Genomic DNA, 22,031 nt, shown 5'->3' on the forward strand with positions numbered 1-22,031 from the left:
TGCAAATATTGACTCTTAACATCAACTTCATGTAATTGTCAATAAAAGCCTTTGACACTTATGAAATGCTTGTAATTATACTTCAGTATTCCATAGTAACATCTGACAAAAATATCTAGACACTGAAGCAGCAAACTTTGTGAAAATTAATAGAAGTGTCATTCTCAAAACTTTTGGCCACGACTGTAGTTGTCGTCTATTTCTTGACTATTTTCAGCTGTGCCTGTTCCCTCTCCCCTCCTCAATATACAGATACACAAATGAGAAGAGACAAATGCTGTACATATCCGAGTCAAACTGACTCCATCACATTCACCTTAGTCATTACAAACACAAATTGGGCAAATTATCCTGTCGTACGACTCATGTCTCTTGGGTTCAGATGGAAGTTGTTGGCAAATTAGAGACATCCTGGGGCGACTTTCCTAGTAGTCATATTCCCATCTACTTAGCCTCTAAATAAACTGAAACAACTGAACACTTTTTTTTAACCTCAAATAAGAAAAAGCAGTGTTGTGTAAGTATTCTGAATTGAGCTGCTCAGAGCACACACTCTGAGCCTTTTCCTGATCCCCAGATCTCTCCGAATACACAGTCAGAATCTCCAGGCGATGCACCCGGACTGTGCAGTTGCTACTGTGTTATGGTGAACAGGCTCTGGTTTATTTGGTATTAAAATGAATGAATGGATTCAAACAGAGAGAGTACAATAAGAAATGCACATTTCCGTTCCCCGTTGAAAACACTTTCTGCTGTCTTACTTATGAACATAACCCAAGCAATGCTGGTTGTTGTTGTGAAGGATTAGAGGATCTGATTTGATTTGTGGAGAGGTTTTATAGTGAGGCAGGCTGAATATATGTGGCCCATGTGGCTGGCAGTGGAGGTAGGCACTTGGCAAAGAAACAACTGCCAAACATTGGCTGCCAAACATGTTTGGGTTGTTTGTTGTGGGGGGTTGAACCAGAGCAATCATACTAACCCACAATCAAAGACCAAACACAGCCAACAGTAGATACAGTTTACAATCTGTACTTTGATGTCATAGCGGAAACACGGTGCAGGAAATACTGTAAAAACGAAAAGTACAACGAAAAAGTACAACAGAGGGGCATTTCTCATAAGATGTTCAGAGAGCGTGGCTTAGCATAATGGAATTGGATGGGGGGGAACAGGATTATGTTATCATTATTGATCTAAGGGAGAAAGTTGTGCACAATAACACTACATATGAATGAAATCAAAACAGTCAAAGCTATTTCCATCAACTGCCACAAGAAATGGGTGATGGAAAGGAAAATCAATTACACCATTACAGGAAATTCGTACAAAGATAAATGAGGGACACAACATTTCACTCTTTATTGGTATTTTCTTTAAAATATTCACACTCATTTCAAAATCAGTATGTTTGAACAACATGTACATAGCATGTGGAAATGTACATAGGAAAAGAAGAAAAACATACACGGTACATATTGTAATCTTAGAGAGAAATGTTTGACATTTTTGGGCCCATATATTCACTTTTAAGATAGACAAGACTCAAAGGTCGTGTCACTTCTGTTTTCAGTAATTAAATAAGGGTCTAATATAAGCCTGGAGTTTTCTACTTCAATTTAAGAGGAAATGTGACATTGCAATAGGTTCAAATGTTAGACACTAACATTGAGAGTGGTCAGTCACAAGTCAGCCACTCGGTAACCTAGTTAAGTGGGGGAACAGATCGTTTTAGTTCCCAGGGTTAGGTAACCTGACTGCCTAATTGAGTTACATGTTCATTTGGTTGGAGTTAATTGCCCCAGTTACAACAAGTTTTTAAGGGGTTGATAAAGAGTCCAGCAGTGTGGTGGTGACAGCTGAACACACTGGAATGTTTTTAGTGGGACACCATGAACTAAAGCATGGGCTAGTGATACCAATAAGGAACAGACACAAGATATTGCGAGTGTGTGTGTGTGTGGTGGGGGGGTGACGACAAACATTCAGCGTCTGTTTGGATGACCACCCGCCCTCTGCAGCCTCTCGGCCTGGCTTGCACCCGCCGTCAATGTCACCTCCTCCAGGAAGCTGTGCGAGAGGGCAGAAAAGGAACATATCATTCCGTTAGTTCCTCACGAGCTGAGAGAAGCATGAGCAGTACATCAACATCTCTGTGACTCTCAAAATACATTTTCATCTAAAAACAGAAACCAATATGACAGACACGATTACCTCAGTCCCAGCCCTGTGACACTGACAGACACAGACACAGTGTCAGTGTGTGTCACTAGGGTTCTGGTCTAAAGAAAGGATATGGCTGAGACATGGACAAAAAACAACAACAAAAAAAAGACCCACTAGAGAAATGTCAAAATACCTATTTCTGTTAACATTTTAAGGTGTGATTGCAAACGACACGAGAGACATTTAGGCTTCTTCTCACCCTGAAAGGCAAGGCTCTAAAGAGCAGCCGTCTTGTCTCTCTTACAGTCCTCTGCCAATGAAAGACCGTCATTTTGACTTTTGACAGAGCAGTAATTTCAAAGTATTGCAGTGATATATCAGGGATACCAGCGTGACATTTGCCAATATTCAACTGTTCTCAGTGGGTTTCCAATAACACAGCCTGCTCTGCGCAACGAGCCTATATCAACGAGTGACTAAACACATGGTCTAGGTCCAGGACCTAGGTCAGATAACCTACTATCCACCCATCTACACATTTAAGAAACATTTTTATCCTGAGGTTAAAGTTCAAACGGCACAAGAGTGCAACGTGGTATCATTCAATCAGCCATATTATAATTCAATACCAGTCCTGGTTTCAAAGGGAGATACTGACCCCTGCAGTGACGAGGGTACTGGTCCTTTATTGGTAGGCATATATCTCCAGCTTTTGGCCCAGTGGGGCAGCACACAGCAGTACAGGGTGGCCTGGACAAATCCCCCGAATGTGTTTATTGTGTCTTTGTGTGGCTGGTTGCATGGAGCATTATCATGAAACAGCTCATGAGTACCTATGGGCAGCGAGTGACTCATGCAGTACAAAAGGGGGGAAGAAGCTTAAAAGATGCATTTAAGAGCCCCATTCATATTGTCTTACAGTGCTTCTGGGTGAAGGGGTAGATCATGGTTCAAATGTACCACACACTGCGGCTATGAGCTAAAAAAGCATGGGACGTGCCGTCACAGCCAACATTAAAGGGTTATTAAATAACGTGTATGTAGATGTCAGAAGAAGATTACTTGTGCCGCAGCGGTCAAAGGTACAGTATCTCAGTGCTTGAGGTGTCACTACAGACACCCTGGTTCGAATCCAGGCTGTATCACAGCCGGCCGTGATTGGGAGTCCCATAGGGCGGTGCACAAATTGGCCAAGCGTCGCCCGGGTTTGGCCGTCATTATACAGAATTTGTTCTTAACAGACTTGCCTAGTTAAATAAAAAATTAATAAAAGAAAAATGAATGTGCATTGCTATTTTCAGATCATGGACTTTTTTTTCTTTTTCGCTTGAACCAAACCTCCCAAGCAACACACACAAACACACAGAAGAGTTAGAAGCCAGGGCCAGCCAGGCAGGAGGGCAACAACTTGCCTTGACCCCCTCTGCAACCTATGGGTTAAGTGCCTTACTCAATGTCACATCGGCAGGAGACGGTATCTAGATGGCATCTATCTTGCATACCTAGAATCTGCCCTCAGAGCTAAACTATAAAACTGGCAGAATTTTTTAAATCTCTAAAACGTAATGAAAATACAGCTAGCAGCATAGATGTGAAATATGAACACGTGACACTATGTCAACATCTGCTTATATAAACATGCCTGCTTGTGACAGGCAAAACAGAGAATGTCACAACACTAAAATGTAAACAACTCATATACAGCGAGAATCAACCTTTCACTAGAATGGGACAGCAACGGCACGCTAAAAAAGAAACCTCACAACACAGGTGCACCCATGACCTTAACAGCACAACAGTGACTGCTGCAGTACAACACGAAACGCCTCAGGACCAGAGAAAGACAGTTGGAAGTTGAACTCCCAGAAGAGGAAAGTTTAAGACGGTGTTACATAAACCGGTGTGGGAGACACTTCACCTGAGGGGCATCAGCAAGCGCTCCGCGATAAAATGTGAAAAACGGGGCCAAGGAGCATCATCACTCAGCACATACAGTAGGTGCTGCTTAGCAACCCGGGTGATGTAATAGCACTGCAAACAGAGAGCGTTGGTCTCTCTTGGCTAAATCACTTCTCAGGTAACACCTGGTCAATCTCACCCTGCTCGAGTTGGAATTTCATCAACAGTTGACGAGGACCACTAAGTTGTCATATAACCGGGAGAAAAATGTATGGTTTGACATCTGTGTGTGTGTGTGTGTGTCTCCAGACCCCGTGATGAAACAGAAAAGAGGGGCGATCCCACACAGGAGTGTCAGAAGGGGCATCACAAAAAGAGCACGGACGCATCTCCCGAGCACCACCGTGTTACGTAATCACACAATGTTCTATTCAGCTCAGCCTGAGAGAGAAAGATATATAGATGTATACAATTATTTATTCAGCCAACACAGCCAGTCAGACAGAGAGATAAAAATAGAAAGATAGAGGGAGAGAGAGATGTTGCAGGAGAGGTGGAGGGGGAGAGGCTGAGAGAGGCTGTGTGTAGAGAGAACCTTCATTCAGCAAAAACAGTCAGAGAGAAATAGAGAGAGAGAGAGTCAAGAAAGAACTGCTTTTCAGAGAAAGGGCCTTGATTCTTCGCACAACACAAAGAACAACGAAGGTTCAAAAGAGGAATGCAAGTTGAATTACTCTTCAGGCGACTCCATTGCAACCAAGGGATAACAAGGACATAGTAAACCATACAGAACACAACTAATATTCTTAGTCGTCATCTAAAAAGTTTACCCCCATTTTTATTTTACCTTTATTCAACTAGGAAAGTCAGTTAAGAACAAATTCTTATTTTCAATGACGGCCGAGGAACAGTGGGTTAACTGCCTTGTTCAGGGGCAGAAAGACAGATTTTTACCTTGTCAGCTCGGGGATTTGATATTGCAACCTTTCGGTTACTAGTCCAACGCTCTAACCACTAGGCTACCTGCCGCCCCCATGAGTAGAAAAGTTACAGAAAGGGACATTTTACTCAAAAAACTAAATTTTAATGAGTGAAATGGTTATCGAGCAAAATTCCCCTTTAACATTGAAGTTATTTCTGTAAATTTAACAAAAACCAAAATGCCGAAACTTTAATATTAGTGAAGTCATTACAAAAAAATACATTCAAATGTGGCCTACACTGTACGTACAGAACAGAACACTGACTACCAGATGATCCCGATATTCGATATTCACGTCATAAGAAGGAATTCCTCTCAATCACAAATTGGGGAAAGCAAACATTATTTTCCAACTTCTTGTCGATTTTTTGTTATACAGAAATAAAAAAATATGTAAAAGAAAAAGATGCTGTGTTGTTCAATGTACATGTAACCAAGTCGGAAAATCCCGACCTACGGTTCGCAATGCTCCCACGTAGGGAAATAGAGCAAAAAACACAGTGAAAAACACTGTGGCTTCAAGGTATTCGGTGTGGGAGAGTAGGAAATGTGGGGACCTGTTGTCCAAGTAGGTTACATGTACAGTACCAGTCAAAAGTTTGGACAAACCTACTCATTCAAGGGTTTTTCTTTATTTTTACTATTTTCAACTATGTAGAATAATAGTGAAGACATCAAAACTCAAAACCAAAAAAGTGTTTAACAACTCAAAATATATTTTATATTTGAGATTCTTCAAAGTAGCCACCCTTTGCCTTGATGACAGCTTTGCACACTCTTGGTATTCTCTCAACCAGCTTCATGAAGGTAGTCATCTGGAATGCATTTCAATTAACAGGTGTGGCTTGTTAAAAGTTCATTTGTGGAATTTGCTTCCTTCTAAATGCGTTTGAGCCAATCAGTTGTGTTGTGACAAGGTTGGGGTGGTATACAGATGACCGCTCTATTTGGTAAAAGACCAAGTCCATATTATGGCAAGAACAGCTCAAATAAGCAAAGAGAAACGACAGTCCATCACTCCTTTAAGACATGAAGGTCTGTCTAGCCAAAAAATCTCAAGAACTTTTAACGTTTCTTCAAGTGCAGTCGCAAAAACCATCAAGTGCTATGATGAAACTGGCTCTCATGAGGACCGCCACAGAAAAGGAAGACCCAGAGTTACCTCTGCTGCAGAGGATAAGTTCATTAGGGTTACCAGCTTCAGAAATTTCAGCCCAAGTAAATGCCTCACAGTTAAAGAAACAGATATATCTCAACATCAACTGTTCAGAAGAGACTGAGAATCAAGCCTTCATGGTCGAATTGCTGCAAAGAAACCACTACTGAAGGACACCAATAAGAAGAAGAGACTTGCTTGGGCCAAGAAACACAAGCAATGGACATTAGACCGGTGGAAATATGTCCGTTGGTCTGATGAGTCCAAATTTGAGACTATCATTTGTTTTTCAACATGACAATGGCCCAACACAACTCCAGGCTGTGTAAGGGCCATTTGACCAAGAAGGAGAGTGATGGAACACTGCATCAGAGTGAAGGAAAAGCAGCCAACAAGTGCTCAGTATATGTGGGAACTCCTTCAAGACTGTTGGAAAAGCATTCCTCATGAAGCTGGTTGAGAGAATGCCAAGAGTGTGCAAAGCTGTTATCAAAGCAAAGGGTGGCTACTTTGAAAAACCTAAATATATATTTAGATTTCTTCAACACCTTTTTGGTTACTACATGATTCTATATGGGTTATTTCATAGTTTTGATGTCTTAACAACTATTCTACAATGTATAAAATAGTCCAAAACCCCCCTCCCAAAAAACTGGAATGAGTAGGTGTGTCCAAACCTTTGACTGGCACTGTATATATATCTGATGAAACACTGAATTTGGCCTTAATGCCATTAGCCCACAGAAATGCATTGAATAACAGATTCATACATGGGAAAAAATATATAGTAAAAAAATGTAATAAAAAGGAAGTTCATTTTAAATACTCTGTCCTATATCTGAGTGCTGTTAGTAAGATCAGGGAATTATTATATATATTTTTACCCATATTTAACAAAATAATTGGCACGAAACTACTTTCATATACACTGAGTGTACAAAACATTATGCACATACTTATTTAACATGTTTCCTCCCCTTCATCTACACTGATTGAAGTGGATTTAAGTGACAATAAGGGATCGTCCATGACAGACTGACCAGGTGAAAGCTATGATCCCTTATTGATGTCACTTATTAAATCCACTTCAACCAGTGTAGATGGTTGAAGCGCCTTTGAATAGGGTATGGCAGTAGGTGCCAGGCGCACTGGTTTGTGTCAAGAACTGCAACGCTGCTGGGTTTTTCACGCTGAACAGATTCCCGTGTGTATCAAGAATGGTCCACCACCCAAAAGACATCCAGCAAACTTGACATTGTAGGAACAACTGGAGTCAACACGGGACAGCATCCCAGCGGAACACTTGACACCTTGTAGAGTCCATGCTCTGACGAATTGAGGCTGTTCTGAGGGCAAAGAGGCGGTGCAACTCAATATTTTCTGTACACTCAGTTTATACTTCCATTAATATTTATCTGGTACCGGGCTACCTTCAGATTAGTCTTGTCAACATCCTAGAACAAAGCAAAAACAAATGGACATTTATGAAAGTCTCCCAGTTCCATAGAGGGGTCATATTTGTGTGTAGCCCAAACTGTTCGGATGCTACAGACGTTAGCAGATTGGAGGTACCGACTTCAGACGAGTCCCGTGACGCTTGTGGGGTCGTAGAGCAAAACGGAGAACACCATCGTATTCGGGAGAGTCTCATCTGTCCATAGAGTGGTCATATTAGTTAGGCCAAACGTTCGGACGCTACAGAAGTATTCGTGAGAAGACCGATTTTCAGGACGTCTCATGGTCTGACAAACACCTCTGTAGCTCAGCCACCTTCCACCGCAGATGCGGAAGGCCACCATTGGCGGATGCAGTGGATTGCACTGCATCCATGCAAAATACAGATATCTCCATCTTACAAAGACGTATTTTAACAGGGATGTTTTTATTATGCTAATTAGATTTCCGCAGGGCGGGAACATTGACTAGGGGGTTAAGCCATTTTTATCATATGTGTTGACCTGGTATCAAATAATGGATGTCTAATGGCTATGTCTAGATGTAATGTGACTGAGGCGAAACAGTCACGAGGTGTGGTTGATGATTCTGACCTCTTGGTGTTGTGGATGGTGGTGCCGCCCAGTACGATCCGAACCCCAGGCACGGTGCGGTTCAGGTTATAGATCGCCAGTGCCTCCTCATAGGTGGCCCCTCCGATGACAAAGACTATGATATCCTGTGGCCTGAAGAGGAAATATATGGTTACCCTTGATAGAGCTATCATCTGGTTGGAGTAATCCAATAATGGTGATGAACCGTAAGCCTATCCGTGCTCATACACACAGAATATGTGTTTTTACATATCAGTAACACACACATCAGTAACAGTGTGTGTGTTTGGCTATACAGGTGTAGGGTCTGAGGTTGTGTCTAAGTGTGTGTGTGTCACTCTACCTGTCTCTAAGGGAGCTGGGTCCTAAGTAGGGGAAATGACTGTCCTTCAGCCGCCCCTTAATCAGCTGGTCCAAGGTCTCCTGCAGTAACGGTGCATGCTGCGTGTACACATTCTCAACTCCCTGGAGACACGCACGCACACACACAAAACAAAGGTGTTTTATTACAAACTGGTTGAGGATGGATAGATGGACACACAACTCTAGCTAGTATCTGTCTAAATTGTGGAGAGAACGGTGTACTTTCAGCCCCTTGAAGAACTGTTTGGTGATGGCGACTGTATCTTGGGGGTTGACGAGGTCACTTCCTCTCACCCTCTTCCCTCCATACTCCACCATGGACGTTACCATCTGAGGTAAAAGATTAAACAGGATAAACAGGCATACGTTGATTCTTCTATCCTGGTTTTCACCTAAGATTGGTGAAACAGATACATTAAACATACTGTATTGTACATTGTTGAGTTGAACGTATATTTATTTATCCTCAGAGGCATTGACAAACCCAAAATAATAACATCCACATAATATATAGACAGGTACAATAACAGTATACAGTCCTCATATTGCCAAGGGCCAGGTAGTATACAGTCCTCATATTGCCAAGGGCCAGGTAGTATACAGTCCTCATATTGCCAAGGGCCAGGTAGTATACAGTCCTCATATTGACAAGGGCCAGGTAGTATACAGTCCTCATATTGACAAGGGCCAGGTAGTATACAGTCCTCATATTGACAAGGGCCAGGTAGTATACAGTCCTCATATTGCCAAGGGCCAGGTAGTATACAGTCCTCATATTGCCAAGGGGCAGGTAGTATACAGTCCTCATATTGACAAGGGCCAGGTAGTATACAGTCCTCATATTGCCAAGGGCCAGGTAGTATACAGTCCTCATATTGCCAAGGGGCAGGTAGTATACAGTCCTCATATTGCCAAGGGCCAGGTAGTGGTACAGTATAGAATGTTCCCTTACCCTGCAATGCTTCTCTGACACGCCCTTCCTGTTGAGCTCCTCCATGAGACCCGGCAGGATGCTGCTACTGTGTCTCTCGTAGCGCAGTGCGTACAGCATCACCAGGCGAACCGCGTCCATCTCGCTCACCCGCGGGTTCTGCAGCAGCCGACGCACGTTCTGCAGAACAACAGGGACTATAATTTCCATAGCCTTTAATACAGACTTAAATGATTTATTTTCAATGACACTTCACTATGATTTCTATGTGCAGTGTTTTATTGGTTTCTGAAAGTCACTTATTATTACAAGTGGCCAAGTCAACATACAATACAGCAGTAGGCTGTATTCTTCTTCAACAAACAGGGAAAATTGTGTATTTTTTAATGCTTTTATGTGAACTGTGTGTGTTACGGTATAATAAAGCATTGAGCTGTAAGCCCCCTCCAGAAAAAAAACGTGATGTCACATGTTCCTTGTTGACAGTGATGTGGTCCTTCTGTAGCTCAGTTGGTAGAGCATGGCGCTTGTAACGCCAGGGTAGTGGGTTCGATTCCCGGGACCACCCATACGTAGAATGTATGCACACATGACTGTAAGTCGCTTTGGATAAAAGCGTCTGCTAAATGGCATATATTATTATTATTATTATTATTATTATAGGACCCCTACATACTGGGCAGTTCGGTCTGGTGCCTGCTCTTTGTCTACCGGTCTACCACATGTCATGTCTATTTCAGGCCTGTGTCTGGTCAGTGTCTAGTCTCTGCCTGGTTCATATTTGACATGCGTTTCATCTACATACAGAATCTAGTAGTGTGATTCTCGTCAGTCTCTGGCACCAAGTCAGTGCAGAGCAGGGTTGTAGTGTTGATTCATTTCAACAGCCAATTCAGGAAACTCAATTGGTAATAACAGAAATGTTTCCTACAGGTAAATTGAAAAATAAAATACAGTGCATTCGGAAAGTATTCAGACGCCTTGACTTTTTCCACATTTTGTTACGTTATAGCCTTATTCTAAAATTGTTTAAATTATTGTTTTTCCTCATCTACACACAATACCCCATAATGACAAAGCAAAAACAGGTTTTTAGAAATGTTAGCAAATTTATTAAAAATGAAAAACAGAAATACCTTATTTACATAGGTATTCAGACCCATTGCTAAGAGACTCGAAATTGAGCTCAGGTGCACCCTGTTTCCATTTATCATCCTTGAGATATTTCTACAACTTGATTGGAGTCCACCTGTGGTAAATTCAATTGATTGGACATGATTTGGAAAGGAACACACCTGTCTATATTAGGTCCCACAGTTGACAGTGCATGTCAGAACAAAAACCCAGCCATGAGGTCGAAGGAATTGTCAATAAAGCTCCGAGACAGGATTGTGTCGATGCATAGATCTGGGGAAGGGTACCAAAACATTTCTGCAACATTGAAGGTCCCCAAGAATACAGCTGCCTCATTCATTCTTAAATTGAATAAGTTTGGAATCACTAAGACTCTTCATTGAGCTGGCCACCCAGCCAAACTGAACAATCGGGTGAGAAGGGCCTTGGTCAGGGAGATCACTCTGACAGAGCTCACATGATAGCCCGCTTGGAGTTTGCCAAAAGGCACCTAAAGACTCTCAGACCATGAGAAAAAAGATTTTCTGGTCTGATGAATCCAAGATTTAACTCTTTGGCCGGAATGCCAAGCATCACGTCTGGAGGAAACCAGGCACAGGTTGGGGTGAAGGTTCACCTTACAAAAGGACATCAGCCGAGACAACGCGGGAGAGGCTTTGGGATAGGTCTCTGAATGTCCTTGAGTGGCCCAGCCAGAGCCCAGACATGAACCCGATCTAACATCTCTGGAGACCTGAAAATAGCTGTGCAGTGACGCTCCCCATCCAACCTGACAGAGCTTGAAAGGATCTGCAGAGAAGAATGGAAAAAAAACTCCACAAATACAGGTGTGCGAAGCTTGTAGTGTCATACCCAAGAAGACTGTAATCGCTGCCAAAGGTGCTTCAACAAAGTCTGAATACATATGGAAATGTCATATCAATGTCATATCAATGTTGAATTTTTGATACATTTCTAAAAACCTGGTGTTGCTTTGTCATTACTGGGTATTGTGTGTAGATTGATGAGTAAAAAAAACAATTTCATCCATTTTAAAATAAGGCTGTAACGTAACAAAGTCAAGGGATCTGAAAACTTTCCGAATGCACTGTCATTTGAAATAAAAGGCAAATCCACAATTCCTAAACGGTGATTAAAGTCAATACCTGAATCAAATGTAATTTTACTTTATGAATTGTGGAAATTGGCCTGAAAGGGATACTTCAGGATTTTGTCAATGAGGCCCTTTATCCACTCAGAGTCAGATGAACTTGTGGATACCATTTTTGTCTCTGTGTCCATTATGAAGGAAGTTAGAGGTAGTTTCTCAAGCCAACGCTACCTAGCATTAGTGCAATGACTGGAAGTCTATGGGTATCTGCTAGCATGCAAACCTAACTCTAACTTCCTTCATACTGGACACAGAGAAATAACTGAGGAAGTAAATGAAGGACCTCATTGCCAAAATCCCAAAGTATCCTTTTAACTCCAGAGCAGAGTCTTACCTGTGATGCGCTTGAGTGGTCATTCTGGCAGGCCAGCTCCTGCTCCAGCTCTGACACCTCCATCAGGTGCCTCTCGCTCACCAGGCGAGACAGCTCGCCCACCACAGTCACGTGCTTCGACACTGTACCCGACATCTTTTTGAACTGGGGGTAGTTGTCTACAAACGCCTGCATAGAAAAACAGAGGGAATGATTAAAAAGAAGAAAACAGAAAGATTTCTTAAACTTGCAGCAATTATTATTTGTGGTTTGTATCATTATTGGAATTAAGACATAATTAATCTAATTCCGAGTGGTTATTAACCAATGTGGCTGAGACGTATTAGTGGTTCTAAATGATCAACTGCTACAGGACATGCTGTGAAATTGAGTTCTTGTGGGACAACAGTGCCCAGGTCTCACCTTCATATCAGAGATGGACTCCAGCTTCTGTTGCTCCTTGGGCTTCTTCTTCTGAAAGTCCTCCATCAGGTTCTTGATGTTTGTGCCAATCTCTCCAAAGTTCAGGTACAGATTCTGAATAAGAGAATGTGAGAGTGAATTGGAAGTTGTTTGCCAACATCTGGCTCTGTCGGAATTCTTTAACCTTCCCCATTGACCGGCCGCTACACATTCTGCCCTTTTTTTCATTCAGAGTCTCCTTAAAGAGGTTTGCTGGCTAGCGTTCCTAACCTTTAGGCAAGGGATCATCAGCTAGATTAAGCCGGAGCAGACGCTACTAACTTTAAACGTCGTGTCGCTAGCGTAGTGGGGCTCCCCTGTTCCATCTACTGCTGCCCCCTGGACACTATGATCACTTGGCTACATAGCTGATGCCTCCTGGACTGTCCATTAATCACGGTACTCCATTGTGTTTATTTATTTTTTATCTGTCGGCCCTAGCCGCAAACTCAGGCTCTGTGTGTAGTTAATCTGACCCTCTCTGCCTAGTCATCGCCATTTTACCTGCTGTTGTTGTGTTAGCTGATTAGCTGTTGTTGTCTCACCTGTTGTTTTAGCTAGCTCTCTCAATCAACACCTGTGATTACTTTATGCCTCGCTGTATGTCTCTCTCAAATGTCAATATGCCTTGTATACTGTTGTTCAGGTTAGTTATCATTGTTTTAGTTTACAATGGACCCCCTAGTTCAACTCTTCATAACTCTGATACCTCCTTTGTCCCATCTCTCACACATGCGATGACCTCACCCATTACAACCAGCATGTCCAGAGATACAACCTCTCTTATCATCACCCAATGCCTGGGCTTACCTCCGCTGTACCCGCACCCCACCATACCCCTGTCTGCGCATTATGCCCTGAATATATTCTACCACGCCCAGAAATCTGCTCCTTTTATTCTTTGTCCCCAACGCTCTAGGCGACCAGTTTTGATAGACTTTAGCCGCACCCCCATTCTACTCCTCCTCTGTTCCGCAGGTGATGTAGAGGTAAACCCAGGCCTGCATGTCCCCAGGCACCCTCATTTGTTGACTTCTGTGATCGAAAAAGCCTTAGTTTCATGCATGTCACCATCAGAAGCCTCCTCCCTAAGTTTGTTTTACTCACTGCTTTAGCACACTCTGCCAACCCTGATGTCCTTGCTGTGTCTGAATCCTGGCTTAGGAAGGCCACCAAAAATTCTGAGATTTCCATACCCAACTATAACATTTTCCGTCAATATAGAACTGCCAAAGGGGGAGGAGTTGCAGTCTACTGCAGAGATAGCCTGCAAAGTAACATCATACTTTCCAGGTCCATACCCAAACAGTTCGAACATTAATTTTAAAAATGAATCTCTCCAGAAATAAGTCTCTCACTGTTGCCGCCTGCTACCGACCCCCCTCAGCTCCCAGCTGTGCCTTGGACACCATTTGTGATTTGATCGCCCCCCATCTAGCTTCAGAGTTTGTTCGGTTAGGTGACTTAAACTGGGATATGTTTAACACCCCGGCAGTCCTACAATCTAAGCTAGATGCCCTCAATCTCACACAAATCATCAAGGAAACCACCAGGTACAACCCTAAATCTGTAAACAAGGGCACCCTCATAGACGTTATCCTGACCAACTGGCCCTCCAAATACACCTCCGCTGTCTTCAATCAGGATCTCAGCGATCACTGCCTCATTGCCTGTATCCGCTACGGGTCCGCAGTCAAACGACCACCCCTAATCACTGTCAAATGCTCCCTAAAACACTTCTAAGAGCAGGCCTTTCTAATCGACCTGGCCCGGGTATCCTGGAAGGATATTGACCTCATCCCGTCAGTTGAGGATGTCTGGTCATTCTTTAAAAGTAACTTCCTCACCATCTTAGATAAGCATGCTCCGTTCAAAAAAATGCAGAACTAAGAACAGATATAGCCCATGGTTCACTCCAGACCTGACTGCCCTCGACCAGCACAAAAACATTCTGTGGCGGACTGCAATAGCATCGAATAGTCCCCGCAATATGCAACTGTTCAGGGAAGTCAGGAACCAATACACGCAGTCAGTCAGGAAATCAAAGGCCAGCTTTTTCAAGCAGAAATTTGCATCATGTAGCTCTAACTCCTAAAGGTTCTGGGACACTGTAAAGTCCATGGAGAACAACAGCACCTCCTCCCAGCTGCCCACTGCACTAGGCTAGGTAACACGGTCACCACCGATAAATCCATGATAATCGAAAACTTCAACAAGCATTTCTCAACGGCTGGCCAGGTCTTCCTCCTGGCTACTCCAACCTCGGCCAACAGCAACGACTCTTTTCTCTGTATATATCAATGATGTTGCTCTTGCTGCGGGCGATTCCCTGATCCACCTCTACGCAGATGACACCATTCTGTATACTTCTGGCCCTTCCTTGGACACTGTGCTATCTAACCTCCAAATGAGCTTCAATGCCATACAACACTCCTTCTGTGGCCTCCAACTGCTCTTAAAACGCTAGTAAAACCAAATGTATGCTTTTCAACCGTTCCCTGCCTGCACCCGCACGCCCGACTAGCATCACCACCCTGGATGGTTCCGACCTAGAATATGTGGACATCTATAAGTACCTAGGTGTCTGGCTTCAAGGACCTGTAAACTCTCCTAAAAAGATTTAGATGCACAGACTCACTATGTCAAACATCTCAATCCAAAATCAAATCTAGAATGGCTAGACTGTAAACTCTCCTTCCAGACTCATATCAAACATCTCCAATCCAAAATCAAATCTAAAGCCTCCTTCACTCACTCATGCCGCCAAAATTACCCTAGTAAAACTGACTATCTTACCGATCCTCAACTTCGGGGATGTCATCTACAAAATGGCTTCCAATAATCTACTCAGCAAACTGGATGCAGTTTATCACAGTGCCATCCGTTTTGTCACTAAAGCACCTTATACCACCCACCACTGTGACCTGTATGCTCTAGTCGGCTGGTCCTCGCTACATATTCGTCGCCAGACCCACTGGCTCCAGGTCATCTACAAGTCTATGCTAGGTAAAGCTCCGCCTTATCTCAGTTCACTGGTCACGATAGCAACACCCACCCGTAGCACGCGCTCCAGCAGGTGTATCTCACTGATCATCCCTAAAGCCAACACCTCATTTGGCCGCCTTTCCTTCCAGTTCTCTGCTGCTTGTGACTGGAACGAATTGCAAAAATCGTTGAAGTTGGAGACTTTTATCTCCCTCACCAACTTTAAACATCTGCTATCTGAGCAGCTAACCGATCGCTGCAGCTGTACATAGTCTATTGGTAAATAGCCCACCCAATTTACCTACCTCATCCCCATACTGTTTTTATTTATTTACTTTTCTGCTCTTTTGCACACCAGTATCTCAACCTGCACATCTGATCATTTATCATGCCAGTGTTAATCTGCTAAATTGTCATTATTCGCCTACCTCCTCATGCCTTTTGCACACAATGTATATAGACTTTAAAAAACAAATAAATAAATAAATAAATTATACTGTATTATTGACTTGTTTATTGTTTACTCCATTTGTAACTGTGTTGCTGTCTGTTCACACTGCTATGCTTTATCTTGGCCAGGTCGCAGTTGTAAATGAGAACTTGTTCTCAACTAGCCTACCTGGTTAAATAAAGGTTAAATAAAAAATAAAAAGCCATAGACGATTTCTTCTTGAGTGGATGGTCAGGGGGCCGGAACATAATTACAAAAAATGTGTGGACTGCAAATTGACCTGCAAGAAACCCAAATAGATATAACATTTGACGGAAACATAATAATTTAAAATCTTGCTAACATTTGTATATGATCACATATCTATCTAATATGCATGGGAATAGTTTGGAACAGATTTCAAAAATTTAAATCGCTTAGTGCTATAAAACTGGTGTTTTTACAATAATTTATGTCCAACATTCACAAAATAAAATGTGTATAACCCAGCTCTAGGCTACCAGCCAGCCGGCCCAATGGGACCATTTCAAAGCCAAAGGGCACATTTGTGCAGAATTGGAACCAGGCTTAGAGACTCACATTGGCATAGAACTCATCATTCTCTGCAGACAGCACCACCTCCTTCAGGTCCTTGCTGATCCCTGGGACTCTGGACAGGTCAATGCGGTTGTTGTTGAGGCCAAGCAGCTCGTGCACCATGGCCTGGTACGTCCACTAGATGGAGCAGGGAAACAAACAATGAAACCAAAACAATGAAACCTACAATTAAAGTTAATGTCATCTCTAAATTCCTTCAGCGATGAAGATTATATGTAGTTTCACCAATTGATTAGCTTGTCTAATGAGCTAAAGATTGGTTCATTAGCTGTGACACAAAGGGCCTTGAGTACATGACCTAGTTTACAGTGCAGGTTGCAGCCTTGGTAAATGTAAGTACAAGACTCTGCTGCCCCCAAGTGATCAGAGGCTGCAGTACACGTCAGAATGATGTGAATATACTGTCTGTACATAGTATGAATATAATGACCTGGTCATTGCCTATCTTTTGTAATAATGTAGCCTGGGTTCCCGACTGATAAAACGCTCAGTCTGGTCCCTGGCTAGAAAACATGTATACCAAACATATATTATCTAAGTAGATTATCTTAGAAATGATTTTCTATTAGTTCCCCCAAAAATTCAGATAACACTTAGTTTCACTTCGTTTTGGAGCATTTACTTTTGTTGTGCATATTGAATACAACCCTGACTCTTAATTTTGACCTGGTTGAGTAGTGGGGTGATGGCGTCATCGCTGCGGTCCAAGATGAGCAGGAGAGGAGGCACCTCTGTCTTCCTGAAGTCAAACAGCTCATACTCCTTGGTGATTATTTGCTGGGGGAGGAGATGGGTAGTGAGATTGCGTGTGTGTATGTGCGTGTGATAGGTGTGCATGTGATATTAGTCACCTTCACGCTCTCTCCCAGTCGCTTGGCCATGTCTGAGGACAGCTGGTAGCGGATCATGGGACATTTTTTCAGGGCCAGCAGCACCGAGGTCAGACCCTGGGTGGTACGTGGCAGGAGAGTTGGCTCCCAGCTACGACCCTGCAACACACACACACACACAATGAAATATGAATGCACTCTGTAAATAGATCAAAAATACAGAGGGAATATGACATACGCAGAGACAAATAGAAAACATTAATCTAAAATCAATGCAGATGAATAATGGTTCACTTTATAAACTGTCACATATCTAAAGCGTCATGGCCTATTTGCATGTCTTACCCTTGCCACACCACTGAGGTTGAGGGAGAAAAGGTGTGGGTTCACAGCAATGAAGTCACCATAGAACTCCTGCAGTCATATGAGAGAACTTATTAATTTCCAGTTTAAAATGTCAAAGGATATCTCATACTCATTTCTACTATTACAAGACTATATGTATCGTAAAGGGGTTCTAACTAGAAATGATACAACATTTAGATTTAGGACAAGTAGGATAAACCTATGGAGCATCATTCTACCAACAAACAAAAAAATACAAATAAAAGTCCAGAATAGTAAAAAAGAAAAGTTGGGTACCTAAAGCATGGTTCCTGCCCTACAGTACTGCCCTTAGTGTTAACTTACCTGCACTTCTGCAACCACCTCCTGTTCATCCGCCTCGGCCAGGGCTTTTATCTCACTCTTACTGATGACGTTGCTGAAGTCTAAAAAGGATGAGGAGGAGGATGTCACCCATACGGAAAAAAAATATTAGAATATATTTCAATATATTTGGGAAATGTATTGATCAAATATATAAATAAATAAAATATATGTACATATATTTGAAAAAAAATACACATTCACACCTCACAACCTTCTCTACCTGAATGATAATGTTGAGTATCTATTGACCTCTGGGAACCTAACGCTAAAGTACCAAGATGGCGTTTTGCATGCAAAAGTTGGATCATTGAGTTGTAGTTGAAAATGAATTCTGCAGCTTTTGAGGTATAGCCTACCTGCCACTTATGAAACATAGTAAAAAATAATTGAGGTGTTTCGAAATGACACTTGAATGTCGAATGTATGTAAATCTATTTTCCCGAGCTGTCATTCACAATTTTTGTCAAAATTGCTCAGGCTCAGTAAATTTGGTTGGGGATCATTTATGGACATCTTCATGTATGGACATCTTCAAACGTATTAAATATAAAGAACATAAATACCTTATCTACATAAGTATTCAGACCCTTTGCTATGAGACTTGAAATTGAGCTCAGGTGCATTCTGTTTCCATTGATCATCCTTGAGATGTTTTGGATTTGGAAAGGTACACACACACCTGTCTATATTAGGTCCCACAGTTGACAGTGCACGTCACAGCAAAAACCAAGCCTTGAGGTAGAAGGAATTGTCCGTAGAGCCTCGAGAGAGGATTGTATCGAGGCACAGATCTGGGGAAGGGTACCACAAATGTCTGCAGCATTGAAGGTCCCCAAGAACACAGTGGCCCATTCCTAAGTGGAAGTTTGGAACCACCAAGACTTTTCCCAGAGCTGGCCGCCCAGCCAAACTGAGCAGTCGGGGGAGAAGGGCCTTGGTCAGGGAGGTGACCAAGAACCCATAGGTCACTCTGACATAACTCTAGAGTTCCTCAGTGGGGATGGAAGAACCTTACAGAAGGACAACCATCTCTGCAGCACTCCACCAATCAGGCCTTTATGTTAGAGTGACCAGACAGAAGCCACTCCTCAGTAAAACGCACATGACAGCCCACTTGGAGTTTGTCAAAAGGCACCTGAAAGACTCTCAGACCATGAGAAACAAGATACTCTGATCTAATGAAACCAAGATTGAACTCTTTGGCCCCAATGCCAAGTGTCACGTCTGGAGGAAACCTAGCACCATACCTACGGTCAAGCATGGTGCTGGCAGCATCATACTGTGGGGATGGTTTTCAGCGGCAGGGATTGGGAAACTAGTCAGGATCAAAGCTAAAATGAACTGAGCAAAGTACAGAGAGATCCTTGATGAAAACCTGCTCCAGAGCTCTCAAGACCTCAGACTGGGGCGAAGGTTCACCTTCCAACAAGACAACGACCCTAAGCACACAGCCAAGACAACGCAGGAGTGGCTTCAGAACAAGTCTCTGAATGTCCTTGAGTGACCCAGCCAGAGCCCGGACTTGAAGCCAACCGAACATCTCTGGAGAGACCTGAAAATAGCTTTGCAGCAACAATCCCCATTCAACCTGACAGAGCTTGAAGGGATCTGCAGAGAAGAATGGGATAAAGTCCCCAAATACAGGTGTGCCGCGCTTGTAGCGTCATACCCAAGAAGACTAAAGGCTGTAATTTCTGCCAAAGGTGCTTCAACAAAGTACTGAGTAAAGAATCGGAATACTTATGTAAATGGTATATTTATTTTTTAGCTTTTTAAATTTTTTTTTTTTTTTTTTACAAATTTGCAAAAATGTATAAAGCCTGTATTTGTTTTGTCATTATGGTGTATTGTTTGTAGATTGATGAGGGGGGAAATAAGGCTGTAGCCTAACAAAATGTGGAAAAGGTCAAGGGGTCTGAATACTTTCCAAAAGGCACTGTACATGTTGTTAAACCACGTGTCCATATATTATTTTTTCTGTATGGGCAATTGCCGTCACCATGAAATTACTGAGTTGTCATAATTCGCTGTTGATGCATGGGCAATCAATGTTGAGTCTATAGTTCTAAACCATATAAATGATCCTGAGACATAAGATCTTAGATCAAATACAGATAACAAGGACTATCTAAAAACATTCACAAGAATCAGAACATTGAACCATATGATTTGAACAACAGTGCAGAAATCCTTACAGATGAAGTAGACACTGTACTTGGGTCGCCGGAGCTCCTGTATCAGATTTTCCACATTCTCCTGTAAAGAGGGCAGAGAGAAAGTCAGGGGTGTCATACAAATCCAAATTTGAGCACGACTAAAGTATTTTGCCTCCAAATAGTGCACAGTGTATGGATGCAATGCAATATGGAGTGTACATTCGGTATAGGTACAATGAAGCAGTTGAAATATGCATTCATACAGTTATGGATGGACACAATCCAGTAGATACAGAATGTGTAAGCTAAAGTCTTAAAGGCCTGGTGCAGTCAAAAACATGATTTTCCCCCCCTGTGTTTAATATATTTCCACACTATGAGGTTGGAATAATACTGTGAATTTGTGAAAAAGATTATCCCTTTTAGTGTAAGAGCTGTTTGACAAGACCGCCCGAGTCTGTTTTGGCTTTCCATGGTGAAATTGCCAAGAAGCTATTTGTTTATTATTATTATTTTTTTAAATGAAAACAATCATAGAAAGTTACTTAGTTGTTTCTCAGATATGATTTGATATGGAGATAAAAACAGATTAATTGGACCTTTAATGCAGAGCAAAGGCTGGCTATAAATGTGTATACAGTGACTGGGGCACCTTGGTTGGCCTGAGGAAGCAGATGGCTTTGAGGTGCTTCATGTTGTCTCGATTCTGTGAGTCGATTCTTTCGAACAGGTAGACCTCCTTCTGTAGTATCTCAGATTGAGTGTAGACCACACTGACGATGCTGGTCTGATGAGACAAACACAAACAAATAGGCATGTGGTGCAGTACATTCCTTTTTACCTGAGCCAGAGATTTTGCTGAGAGATTAATGAGATTCATTATTTTCCTTCTATCACTGGTTGTGACAGCTGAAATGTTACAGTCCTGAATATGGTCGAGTCCAAATGATGCAGGCCTATCCACATTTGTGTATCCACCTCTCTGATCTTTTTCCTATGCAACTTCCAATGGGAATAGCTGCAGACATTATGACATTATCAAAAATCTTGGTTCTCCTATCTATATTATTAACATTTCCCAGGAATTGTTGAATAACTCAAGGTTCTGTCCCTTCAACGTGTCTGTCTCTGATAGACAATGGATATCAACAAAAGTAACCTGATACATTGTAACCAATGTAACGTTACATCGTTAGAACTACTACATTGTAACCATTCTAGCTACAATTACTTACCGTCTCTTTATCCATGAGCAGAACCTTCATCCCTGGTCCGCTGTTTTCTATCATTTTGGAGATGTACTGCTTGACAGCAAGTGTCACATTCATTTTGACAATTTTCTAAAATGCTAATGATGGCAGCTTGAAAAATACACAAAAGGCCGAATTATATTCGGTAAAGGTCTCTTATACCAGGTAACGCGTCAATTCGTTTGGTCAAATTAAACTATTGTTGACAAATGTTCAGCTCAGCTGAGGTTGGTTACAGCTGTCTGCTTCGAAATGAACCTCGAGATACATTTCCGGGTGAAGAATTGATTAACTGATCCAGGACCAGTTTGTAGAGCAAACGCACAGGCAAAAGCATTAGCTGAGCATGCATTTCACTGATCCGAAGTCAGCATATGTTTGTTATATCCCACAATGCACCGCCAATTGTTTAAGACGAGGACGCCTTTTTGGTAAGGGCAAACCATT

The 22,031-nt window shown here is 42.3% G+C and overlaps 1 protein-coding gene across 1 annotated transcript; it reads right to left on the minus strand.

The window, feature by feature from the left end:
* Positions 1 to 1,338: 1,338 nt before the first annotated feature.
* LOC118398129 (vacuolar protein sorting-associated protein 45-like) lies at positions 1,339 to 21,856 on the minus strand. The gene is made up of 15 exons (XM_035793175.2): positions 21,570 to 21,856; positions 20,987 to 21,121; positions 20,374 to 20,434; positions 18,158 to 18,237; positions 17,813 to 17,881; positions 17,489 to 17,626; positions 17,304 to 17,414; positions 16,620 to 16,754; positions 12,566 to 12,679; positions 12,164 to 12,331; positions 9,567 to 9,725; positions 8,837 to 8,944; positions 8,595 to 8,716; positions 8,252 to 8,383; positions 1,339 to 2,070 (listed from the first exon to the last, which is right to left on the minus strand). The coding sequence occupies exons 1-15, from the start codon at positions 21,660 to 21,662 to the stop codon at positions 1,986 to 1,988; spliced, it is 1,710 nt and encodes a 569-aa protein (XP_035649068.1). The 5' UTR covers positions 21,663 to 21,856; the 3' UTR covers positions 1,339 to 1,985.
* Between the last annotated feature and the right edge of the window lie 175 nt (positions 21,857 to 22,031).

This window comes from Oncorhynchus keta, chromosome 19 (genome assembly GCF_023373465.1).
Source record: "Oncorhynchus keta strain PuntledgeMale-10-30-2019 chromosome 19, Oket_V2, whole genome shotgun sequence".
Classification (NCBI taxonomy): Eukaryota; Metazoa; Chordata; class Actinopteri; order Salmoniformes; family Salmonidae; genus Oncorhynchus; species Oncorhynchus keta.

Coding starts and splice junctions, on each gene's coding strand:
- LOC118398129 (XM_035793175.2), bottom strand. CDS start 21,662: ATGAATGTGACACTTGCTGTCAAGCAGTACATCTCCAAAATGATAGAA. Junction 18,238..20,373: donor GTACAGTGTCTACTTCATCT/GTAAGGATTTCT, acceptor CATCCTTTTTAG/ACTTCAGCAACGTCATCAGT. Junction 8,717..8,836: donor AGTTCTTCAAGGGGCTGAAA/GTACACCGTTCT, acceptor GCGTGTCTCCAG/GGAGTTGAGAATGTGTACAC.